Source organism: Scyliorhinus canicula, chromosome 5 (assembly GCF_902713615.1).
Source record: "Scyliorhinus canicula chromosome 5, sScyCan1.1, whole genome shotgun sequence".
Taxonomy (NCBI): Eukaryota; Metazoa; Chordata; class Chondrichthyes; order Carcharhiniformes; family Scyliorhinidae; genus Scyliorhinus; species Scyliorhinus canicula.
The window spans coordinates 168,086,043-168,098,572 of record NC_052150.1 but is presented as its reverse complement, the minus strand read 5'-3'; the positions used below and the strand labels follow the sequence as shown (position 1 = coordinate 168,098,572).

Here is a 12,530-nt window from a genome sequence, read left to right as displayed (position 1 = left end):
CGACGCGTACCCTTTCCCTTGCATATCTGATTTGGCCAATCAGATTGCACAATACAAGGTCTTTTCTACGGTGGACCTCAAATCCGCCTACCACCAGCTCCCCATCCGCCTGGACGACCGCAAGTACATTGCATTCGAAGCAGATGGGCAGCTCTATCACTTCCTGAGGGTTCCCTTCGGTGTCACAAATGGAGTCTTGGTCTTCCAACAGGAGATGGACCGAATGGTTGACTGGTATGGTTTGCTGGCCACGGTTCCATACCTCGACAATGTCACGATCTGTGGCCACGACAAGCAGGACCACGACACCAACATCCAAAAATTCCTCCATGTGGACCTCTGCCACCCAGGGGTCACTCGATTATGCCATTTTATCAAGACCCGCAACCTGCCCTACTCCATCGAGGAGGTCAGACCGCCACCAGGAACTGCCAAATCTGCACGGAGTGCAAGCCGCTCATCTACAGGCCAGAGAAAGCGCACCTGGTAAAAGCTTCCCATCCCTTTGAACGCCTCAGTATGGATTTCAAAGGGTCCCTCCCCTCCACCGACCAAAACACGTACTTCCTGGACGTGATTGACGAGTACCCCCGGTTCCCATTCGCCATCCCCTGCCCCGACATGACCGCAGCCACCGTCATAAAGGCCCTCCACGGTATCTTTACCCTGTTCGGTTTCGCCTCCTACATACACAGCGATAGGGGGTCCTCCTTCATGAGCAACGAACTGCATCAATTCCTGCTCAGCAAGGGCATTGCCTCGAGCAGGATGACCAGTTATAACCCCCGGGGAAACGGACAGGTAGAGAGGGAGAATGGAACAGTCTGGAAGACCATCCTACTGGCCCTACTGTCCAAGAATCTCCCAGTCTCCCACCGGCAGGAGGTCCTTCCCGGTGCACTCCACTCCATCCGATCACTGCTGTGTACCACGACCAACGAAACACCTCATGAACGTCTCCTTGTTTTCCCTAGAAAGTCCTCTTCCGGGATCTCACTCCCAACCTGGCTGGCAACTCCTGGACCCATTCTGCTCCGCAAACAAATGCCGGCGCACAAGTCGGACCCATTGGTCAAGAGGGTCCACCTCCTTCATGCTAACCCTCAGTACGCCTACGTGGCGTACCCCGACGGCCCACTGGATCCCCACCCACCAACCCCACCCTCCTTCCCGCCAGCCCACCCCATGGCTGCCCCCTTCCCAGCTGGATCGGTTCTTCCACTGGTCCCACCCAGGGGTGATGAAGCTACCGAAGAAGCCAAAGTCACGCTCCTGGAGTCACGGATGCCTGAGCCAGCGCCTGCATCACCACCGAAACTGCAACGGTCACAGAGGATGACCTGGGCCCCCGATCGACTGATTGCTTCATTTTGATATGCGCATGTAAATGAAGACTGTAAATAGTTGTGACATGCAATAAGGCAAAACACTGTACCACCGGCGGGTACCACCATAATCTCAACCTCTGCCGCTGTATAACGCGAAACCACCACCCCCGCCAGACTCTTTTTTTTAAAACAGGGGGTGAATGTGGTAGTCGCTATTAGAGGTATTACGGTACCCAGGTTGATGCTAAATTGGCCCTAGGTGGGATTGTGTAGGGTTTGGGCATAGGTAGGGTGATCTTTCAGAGGGCTGGTCTGAATGGCCTCCTTCTGCACTGTAGGGATTCTATGATTTCCAAAGGGAGTTTGAATAGATTATTTCTATGAATTTACTGAGCATTTAAAATGCTGCCCACTGCTGTATGGCTCCTGTATATCATGGACAATGAGTGAGTGAGCATGGAGGGAGAACGAAGAGATACGAATAATGCATAGGAGGCATGGAGGATGCAGGAAGGCATTAAGGGGGTTTTGTGGTGGGACGGAATGAAGTGTAAGTGATACAGAACCTGACAACTCCATAGACAACTTGGTCGTGTTTCAGTGAATGGAGGCAGTCTTACCAATCTGATGACCGAGGCTACCCACCCATGTGTTTTCCTTGGGTCCGCATCAAAAAGTGGAGGAGACGGCCCAGCCAGGCTTGTCTCTGGAACATGAAACTTCCAGGTGGCTATCGTTCAGAAATCGGAAACATGATGTTAGGAAATGGCTCGACTCAGTTTCCCATCTCGAAGGGGTAAATCCAGCCAATTAACTCTGTTTCTCTCTCCAGTGACGCTGCCTGACCTACTGAGTGTTTTCAGCATTTATATTTTAATTCAGATTTCCAGCGCCTGTCGTGTTTTGCTATTATATGGAAACTAGAAAATTTAACCAAGTAATATTGACTAGTATGTACATTGGTCTGTGCTGATGTTTGTTTTAGTTTTTAAGTAAGTGTCCTTTATTTACAAGGAGAAACTGAGCAGAATTTGAGTTTATCTCTACAACATACTCCAGATGCATCCATTAGTTATTTGAAGGAACTGTTAGCATTCCAATCTCATTTTAGACTATGCCTAACTAGTTCTCTTACAGTGGAAATTCATTCTCGTCACATCACCCTTCTTTTGAGCTAACAAAGCAAAAACATCTTTACTGGATTTCAGGATAGACTATCCCAGGTCTGGTAACAAACACAAGATTATTTTGCTCCTGAATGAATTTGCTGATTCTAATAGGTCAATAGGGCTGAAGCTCCAATAGATTTCATCCAGTTTTCTACAGTAACCCCAGAGGAAAATCAGTTGAATGCTTGTGGAATTTCAGTTTATCTTTATAATAAAGTGCTTATTTAACCATCATGCCTATTTTGGCATTGATAATTCAATGGCCTAAAATAACACAACAATAAGAACTTCATGAATACTTGAATAGATAATAACATTTTAATGAAAGCACTTTCAGACTCTGATTCATCTGGTGCTGGTTGAAGCTCACTGTTTTCCTCCAAAATCTTATTTTCCTGTTGAATTTGAAATGGAAGATTCTCAGGTTCTTGCCAATCGTCCCATTAGTTGTCTGCAGTATATATGACCTTGGCCATTCCTTTTAGTGCAGCAAGATTTCCCAACAATTGCCCTGTCAAGCTTGATCCTTGATCCTAGTCCCGGGTTCTAACATTGGCAATATTCAATGCAAAATCGCTGGACAAAGAAATACTCGGAAGACTTCTTAACGTTTTTGCCAGAATATTTAGAAATTTTCCATTTCGCCATAATGTAAAACCAGTCCAGATGCAATAAATATAGCTTAAAGGCACAGGTGAAGCAATGGACATTACTTCACACAAATGTGGGTTGCATCAAATAAGGTCTTGCGCATGTGTATGACATATGACTATTTTATGGTATTATTTTGAACATAAGTTCAGTATTTTCACCCATATTTATCTGACCACTAACATCATATTTTGTTGTTTGTTGGAGCTTGCAATCTTGATGGAACATGTGTGCCTGCATTTCAGAATTACTTGAGCAGCTACTAAACACTTTGAGGTTTCATGAGATTGTAAAACGTCCTGCATAACTATGCCCTGGAAATTGTTGTAGCATTGAGGGATTAAGTGAGAGTAATTTAGATTCATATCTTAAAAATCAATAATCTGAGAATAAATAGGCATTGGGAATCTTTCACAAATGTATGATTTGCCTCAGAAATGTAATATAGCTGCCATGTTTTTAATTGAAATAGCAGCTGCTCAGCATTTTATATTAGATTCAAGTGCGTAATAATTGTCCCCAGTGTATTGGCTTGAATGAGCTCATTTAAAATGTCACTATGTTGTGTTCAACTTTTTCCTCAGTTGAGAGTGGTGTGTGTGTGTGTGTGTGTGTGTGTGTGTGTGTTTTCTGTGTTTCTACAATTGTGAAGTTTATAAGAGTGTTATCTTTGAGGTTAAATGGAGGGGAATGTGACCTATTTTAAAGTCTGCTTGAAAACAGGCCTAGGTTAGTTAAATATTAAAGGGAGATCCAGATTGTGCTGCTGAGATGGTGGGGTAAGGTGTTTGTAGTTGTAGACAATGGCGACAATATCCGAGTTCACATTGAGTGGGCTCTGATTCTCCCAAAGTGTCAGAAAGTTGTCAAATCTATTGGGTTATAAACAGTTGTTCTATAAACTGTACTTTTACTTCTAAGATGAAAGAGACTTGGGTTCAAGAATAGCTAATCCATATTTCTAGCTGGATGCAAGGATAAGGTGTTTCAAATTGCCATGGGGCAGTGTGCAGAGGAAGATTTTTTGAGATCAGGTTACAGGCTTCCCTACAAATCAATGAATATCTTAAACAGACTGCAGTTTTGTATGGTCAACAGAGAGAAGGGGTTGTTGGCCTTTGTGAGTTACACAGACAAATGTGGGAGGGTATGGTCTCCAGGCAAACAAACAGATCCTGCAGCTATCTAAAGATTCTGGCAAATCCACCTTGGCATGGTGAGGCGGGAAGAACAGGCTTTACTGCTCATGGTTGATTGAATAAATTTTCCGAAAACTGAGGAAAGCACTTGGGGATGGTCATTTGAAGTTACTGTTCAGCGAAATGGGGATATGGGAACCCATTGGAAGCTGGGAGCAATCATGGACCATTTGCTACAAGGACTGTAATCTCCTGAAGATTGCAATGTACGATAAGTATAAAATTGGAGTTTTCCATTCAGTAGTTTAAAGATGTGGGCGGCACGGTAGCACAGTGTCTTCACAGCTCCAGGGTCCGAGGTTCAAATCCCGGCTTCGGTCACTGTCTGAGCGGAGTCTGCACATTCTCCTCGTGTCTGCATGAGTTTCCTCTGGGCGCTCCAGTTTCCTCCCAAAGTCCAAAGATGTGCAGGTTTGGTGGATTGAACATGATAAATTGTCCTTCGTGTACAAAACGTCAAGTGGGGTTACTGGGTTACGGGGATAGGGTGGAGGTGTGGGCTTGGATGGTGTGTTCTTTCCAAGGGCCGGTGCAGACTCTATTGGGCTGAATGGCCTCCTTCTGCACTGTAAATTCTATGATAATCTTTGAAGTATTAAAAGAAAACTAATGCCTACAAAAGGAAATGGTGCTTCGTCAAAAATGCTTTTAATCATTTGTTAAAAGTTTTAAAACATGAAATCCTGTGGTGTAACTCTTTCAATTATCAATTGGAAGTTTGAATGTCTTTATAAAGGATATAGATGATTATCTGCCCGAAGAACCATGTTGAACACTGCTTCAGTGGCCAACAAGTCCTGGCATTGGACTCAAATCCTAGCGATAGGGGCACTACCACTGCACCACAAGGGCTCCTCCAAGCTTCAAGTAGTGTGCTGCGTGCTTTAATTTACTTCCATGTTTTGTAGGTCGTTACTGTGGAAGCTCAATCCCTCAACCCATCACGTCATTCAGTGATGCCTTGTTTGTCAACTTCATCTCCAACAACGTCAACTCATTCAAAGGTTACCGAGTTACTTATGCTGCATCGACATCAGGTGAATATATTTATATCACTTCAAAACTCAAGAAGGTCATGCAGAGCAAACTTCAATTTTGTTACTTGTCATTGAAGCTAATTTCAAATTAGGTCCAAGGATCTTCTGTATTACCTTAGCTTTCAGATAGTTCATTATCTAGCTATTTAACTGAACTAATCCCTTAGCTGGGTAGTATTAGTAAAAGTGCAGAGCAACAAGCATTAGGAACTTCATACTAATGCTTGGGACTAATACAATGGGACGATTGTAACAAATGAATAGATATAGAACACACTGCAAAATGGAATAAACCTATTTTAACATTTAAGATTTTAGGCAAGAGATGCAGGGGGACGATGAGGAAAAAGGCAGCAAGTGGTGATGACCTGGAAATTGCTGCCTACAACAATTGAGGAAGCAAAGATGATTGATTTCAAAGGGAAATTGGAATAGGAACTTGAGGGAGCTACTTCTTCTGGATCTTAGGGTGCAAGCCGTCAGGGCAGGGTGACTTATCTGCTTATAGCCCCATTAGTTCGTCTAATGCTACGTCTCTTGTGATGGTATTTAATTCCTCCCCTGTATTCTTTAGTATTAATGGGATGGTCAAAGTATATTCCACTGCAAAATATGTCTTTAACTCCTCTGCCATTTCCTTGTTCCCCATAACTATCTCCCCATATTCATTTTCTAAGGGGCCTATGTTCACTTTGTGCAATCAGTTAATCTACCTTCTTCCAAGTGCTTCGGGCATTAGAATAAAAAAGCCTTTAGGCTTGCCTTTTGCTATTATTAATCATCCCAACCTTTCTTTGTATTGTGGCCCCATTTACCTCTCATCCTTGATTCCCTGTCTACAGTTTTTGCATTTTACTGTCCTTTCTTTTATTACTGTCCTTGTTTCAATTTCCCTCATCACCGTGCTTATGTTCCCAGTCCCCTGTTATTCTAGGTTAACCCCTCCCCAACCATACAGGTACTAGCAAACATGTGCCCTGGGTCATCAGTCCCAGTCCTGCCCAGGTGGTACCCATCCAGTTTGTACTGATCCCACCTTACTGGGAAATATGTTTGCTGAGAGTCATGAATTACCCCTTTAAATGTCTGTCACAGCTTATTTACTGTCTTTCCTGCTAATCTAGCCACCCAGTCCATTTTAGCTAACTCTATCCTCCGACCTTCCAGAACTGTTCCAATGTTCCTGGAATCATGTGTCGATTTAGATAAGTCTTAAAGGTCGCTAACGTATCTGCCTCAACCACCTCACTTGGCAGTACATTCCAGGTCACCACCACCCTCTGTGTAAAAAAACCTCCCCCGCACATCTCTACTGAATCTATTCCCCCCCCATACCTTTATCTTTTGCCCCCTTATAATTGTAATTTCCGCCCTGGGAAAAAGCCTCCAACTCTTCGCCCTATGTATAATACATCATCATTTTATAAACTTTCATCAGGTCGCCCCTCAGCCTCCGTCTTTCTAGGGAGAACAATCCCAGTTTATTCAATCTCTCCTCATAGCTGATACCATCCATACCAGGCAACATCGTGGTAAACCTTTTCTGTACTCTCTCCAAAGCCTCCACTTCCTTCTAGTAGTGTGATGACCAGAATTGGACACAGTATTCCAAATGTGGCCTAACCAATGTTTTATATAACTATTTTTAAAAAAATTTGCAAACTTTTATACTCGATGCCTCGTCTGATGAAGGCAAGCATGCCATATGCTTTCTTTACCACCATTCCCATCTGTGGTGCCACTTTTAAGGATCTGTGGACCTGCACATCCAGATCTCTGTGTCTGTGCTCCTGATGGTTCTGCCATTTATTTTAGAGCTCCCACCTGAATTGGATCTACCAAAATGCATCACCTCGCATTTGTGCAGGTTAAATTCCATGTCATTTCTCCGCCCAATTTTGCAGCCTATCTATATCCTGCTCTATTCTCTGACAATCTTCATCACTATCCGCAACTTGAATTTTTGTGGAAAGGGTAGCAATCAAGCGGGCTGATTTGTCCTGGATGGTGTTGAGTTTCTTGAGTGTTGTTGGAGCTGCACTCATCCAGGTAAGTGGGAAGTATTGCATCACATTCCTGACTTGTACCTTGTAGATGGTGGACAGGCTTTGAGGAGTCAGGAGGTGAGTTACTCACTGCAGGATTCCGAGCCTTTGATCTGCTATTGTAGCCATAGTATTTATATGGCTAGTCCAGTTCAGTTTCTAGTCAATGGTAACGCCAAGGAACTAATAGCGGGGAATTCAGTGATTATAATGCCATTGAATGTCAATGGTTAGATCCTCTCTTATTGGAGATGGTCATTCCTGGAACTTCTGTGGCAATTATCAGCTGGTAGACATGAATGGAAAGGAGCAGGAGAAAATTTTCAGATAATAATTTAGAAGATTAAATTGGAATTTCAGCTTTAGGGAAGGTTTAAAGATTATGCAAGATGTGTTGTGTTTAACAAATTCATGAAACTTGTTTGATTAATTTGGCAATCAGTAAAATTTTATATAGCTATGTCTTGGAAAATGTGGATTCAAGCTAGTAAGAGTTGTGCACTATTATTCCGTCCACAGCATGTGGTGGGATGTATCACATGAAGACTGGAGCATTCAATAGTCCCAACTATCCTGATGATTCTCCATCAAGCTATGAGTGTGTCTGGCATATCATCAGTTCACCTGGTAACCGTGTCCAACTATCCTTCATGTAATTAACATTTACATAATTCATGTTTTACATCAATACCTGAAGGATACAGTTCCTTGGATTTTTATTTATTTAATTTAAAATGTTATTATTGCAGTAATGTTTAGTTTGGATCTCTCCTGTGCCATTAGATAACTCAACACATGAATTGTATTGTTAATTTTGTTTATGTTGAACAGAACATTTGATATGCCGTATACTTCATTCTGTTCCTCGGATTACCTTGAAATTCGAGAAGGGAATGCCACTGGACAGCTAGTCGAACGTTACTGTGGTCGTCATTCACCTGGAAATTACACGTCAATTATGGGACACATCCTGTGGGTGAAATTTGTTTCTGATTCATCAGCCCCTGGCGGTAGATTCAGGGCCATTTTCTCTCATTGTAAGTAATGGATTTCGAACACAAAGCTTGTCACATGCTTTAAACTTAAACATTTGGCAAATATGGAAGATGAAATGCTTTGCTTGTTATGCCAAACAACATTGTGATTCTTATTACCTTCAGTGAAGACTTTTAAAAAACTGGTGATGGTATAGGAGGTCATTTGCCCCATCATAATCTATCAACTCTGGAAAATTACCCATTTAACCATATTCCCTTGCTTTTTCTCTGTACTTTTTTACATTTTTGTTTTTAATTTATTGATGATAAAAATACATTAACATTATGACTACGTATGGCAGCCAAAGCAATTGTTCTCCAATTGTTGTCTTTTTGGACAAATAATCTCTCTTCTTCCTTTTACCAGCAAGTGTTTGCTAAATGATGTATTGTTAATCAACAAATAACTTTGGCTCGAGGGATGTTTTCCAAAAATAGCTTGAAAGCTGTATTATAGCTGCCATTGATAACTTTAATTGTTTTATAGGATTAAGGAAAATATCGAATTACAACAGTGCTTTCATACTTCTGTTAAGATCCCAATCCCTGGAATTTCTGAATTAAACAGTTTTGATACCATACTTTAGCAGGTCACTTAATTACAAAATAGGGTGGGTACAAGCAAACGTTTCATTAAACCAGCTGAAGCACAAAGACATGGCTTTGCTGGTGGTCTTTGCAAGAAACCTAAAACTAAATCATGAGGGCATCTTCGTGGATTAAATATGTGGTATGACTGAGCACTTGGGTAAGTGTGAGATGTTCAAGGAGAGTCATGACTTTACGAAAGTTAAATGATGTCTGATTGGTTTAGTTGATGTTTTGCTTCTGAAACCATTGGCATGATGGATAGGGGAATGGCAGTGGATGATATCTATGTGGATTTTTCAGAGATAATTCATAAGGCTATGCCCATGAAGTTATTAGGAATGATGAAAGCAGACAGAATTATAGGTAAGCTTGTAACGCAATCAATAATAATTAAAATATGGGAGTTAGACAGCAGAGATAAAGGGAACATTTTTTTGAATGGTGGGATGTGGTAGTAGTGTTCCCCATGGATCTGTTGTAAAACCTCCATTGTTCAACCTTTATTAATGACTTGAATGAAGGAAAAGGAGTTGTGTAATACAATTTGCGGTTGAGAGTAAAGACTGAAATTTCATGGAGTCAGGAAGATGCTGGGGACATTTAAAATTGGCGAGGGGGACTCAGATGTGGGAGTGCTGCTCCTGTTTCTAACCGATCCAATTTTTGTCAATAGGAGAAAGGGAAGGTGGTCATTTAAACAGAAGAGAAACTAAAACTCAGCAGTGTCATTGCTAAGTTCAAACAGACCCCAGTTTCACTGTTGCAAGAGTCTTAACCCATAATTTAAGAGACACAAATTTATGGACAGATGTAAGTGCTCTTCAGGGAGGATACGATATGGAGAACTGTCATGATGTGAATTTATTTTGAACATCCCCTGTTTTTTTAAACTTAGGAAAAAACAGGCTACAGCTGTCACTGAGAATGAATAAATATTCTGCTGGGCTGCTTTGATTGACAGGCTATTTGCTGCAGGTTAGAAAAAAATAACATCTGGATATTCAGTTTCAATAGTATTCTGTGTTGGCATTTCCGAGGGATATTATAATGTCATTACGAATTCTTGGCTGAGTTTCAAAAGCTACAATTATCTCAGTGAGGATGAGGAGGTTCTGAGATCACAGATTTATTGATAGTTTGAAGAGTTTATTTAAATATTAGATTGCTTTGAGTGAGGTCCCAATCAAGGTTTATTTGTTCTTATAAGTGATTTACCACTTGATATTAAAAAGTTTTGAATGGATTTTATGAATGGAAGTTTTTTCAGTGTCAAGTTTGGAGGAGTTGGAGGTATATTAGTTTGTTCGAAGTTTTAATGTTGCTGCTATGCTTAATTTCACTGTACAATTGCCATTCCATATCATGTGTAAAGAGCCAGTTTAAGATATGAAATAACACCTTAGTTTATTTAGACTTTTTTGTGTTTCATATATTTGTACAGTTTAGAATACTTGTACAACTTGAAGGCCTGAGAGCATTAGTAGCTGGACTGATCTAGAAGAATAAATTGTAAGCTGATAACCTGAACATTGGATTTATTGATTTTAAACTGAATTTTATACTTTATAGATGAAAGAAAACTATTTGTTATTTTTGTGAATAGGCCAGATGTGAATGTAAGGAGCTTGAACTAAAATGTGTTTGTTTCAGTATATGGCAATGAGATTGTGGGAGTCCGAGGACAAATTACATCTCCGCTGTGGCCTTTGCATTACCCACACGGTGTCAACTACCACTGGACAATTACTGTTGCTGCATCCCATACTGTTCATGTCAGAATACTGGAGTTGGATATTGATGCAATACATAGATGCAGATATGATAAATTGATGGTAAGTAATCCTTCAATCTCAGGAAGATATTGATGAAAACAGTGAATATATTTGATTTGATTTTACATATTTGATTTTTGCATTTTAGTTGAAAGTCACAGTAAAACTTCAACATTTTGGCAACTCTTTCAATAGGCAGTATTATATCATTTATGCCCACACATCTTTCTGTGTACCACTTAATGCATTACAGGGAAATGCCTATTATCACATGATGTGAATGCATTGTCATATGGTAAATTTACCATTCACGTCAATTGTATATTCAGTTTCAATAATAATCCTAGTGTTCCAATATATTAGAAATGATTGGGCTTTGCCATTGACAATGACCAAAGTCCCCCAAAACTGAATATGTGCACAGCCATGCAGAAGCCTGAAAGATAGCATGCAAGTCATGTTCTGGATTAAATACTACAACTGCTGACATTTAAAATAGATTGGCCACATGTAATGGTGAGTTTTTACAGGGAACATTACCAACAACCAAATATAACAATTAAACATCAACATCAGCTGAGCCTGATTCGGCCTGAAAATTGGCATGCAGGAGGCAGGATGCAGGTGGGCAAAGAACAAAGAAACGTACAGCACAGGAACAGGCTCTTCAGCCCTCCAAGCCTGCGCCGACCATGCTGCCCGCCTGAACTGAAATCTTCTACATTTCCGGGGTCCGTATCTCTCTATTCCCATCCTATTCATGTATTTGTCAAGGTGCCCCTTAACGTCACTCTCGTCCCTGCTTCCACCACCTCCTCCGGCAGCGAGCTCCAGGCACCCACTACCTTCAGTGTAAAAAAACCTACCTCGTACATCTCCTCTAAACCTTGCCCCTTGAACCGCCAGCATTGTCTGCGCTATTGGCTGATGGCACACGAAGGCTACCAGCACCTCTTAAAGAGGAGGTGAAATCTGAATGGAAAAAAAACAAGAAATCAATGGAATGGAAAATCGGGTGGGGTGTAAAACAGGCTGCCAATTCGCAATCACCCATTTTGCGTGATTACCCAAGAATAATTAAATCTCCCTACATCTATAATTGATAATAATTCTGTGTTCAGGCAGCACAGTAGCATAGTGGTTAGCACAATTGCTTCACACCTCCAGGGTCCCAGGTTCGATTCCCGGCTTGGGTCACTGTGTGCAGTCTGCACCTTCTCCCCATGTGTGCGTGGGTTTCCTCGGGGTGCTCCGGTTTCCTCCCACAGTGCAAAGATGTGCAGGTTAGGTGGATTAGTCATGCTAAATTGTCCTTAGTGTCCAAAATTGCCCTTAGTGTTGGGTGGGGTTACTGTGTTATGGGGATAGGGTGGAGCTGTGGGTTTGGATAGGGTGGTCTTTCCAAGAACTGGTGCAGACTCGATAGGCCGAATGGCCTCCTTCTGCACTGTAAATTCTATGAAATATATCATTTTGTTTGTCATACTTCCCGATGCCGTGCTTTTTCCATCATATCTTCAGCATAACAATTTGTTGATTGGTTCAAAATTAAAAACCACAAAAGAGATACAGGAACTATCCATATGCTTAGCAAAATGCCAATAAAAACCCCTGGGACGCCCAGAATGTGTTCCCTAATTGAATTGAGAGTTGGGCATCGGGACAAAATCAGGATCGACGCCGGGTGCCGACTCGAACGCC

The 12,530-nt window shown here is 41.6% G+C and overlaps 1 protein-coding gene across 1 annotated transcript in view; it reads left to right on the top strand.

The window, feature by feature from the left end:
* The window catches only part of cubn (cubilin (intrinsic factor-cobalamin receptor)), a 450,080-nt gene that overhangs the window by 222,999 nt on the left and 214,551 nt on the right, over nt 1–12,530 (top strand). Inside the window, exons 29-32 of the mRNA XM_038796451.1 lie at nt 5,256–5,384; nt 7,949–8,081; nt 8,261–8,466; nt 10,708–10,889. Coding sequence (XP_038652379.1) covers nt 5,256–5,384; nt 7,949–8,081; nt 8,261–8,466; nt 10,708–10,889 — 650 coding nt within the window. The remainder of the gene's footprint in view (nt 1–5,255; nt 5,385–7,948; nt 8,082–8,260; nt 8,467–10,707; nt 10,890–12,530) is intronic.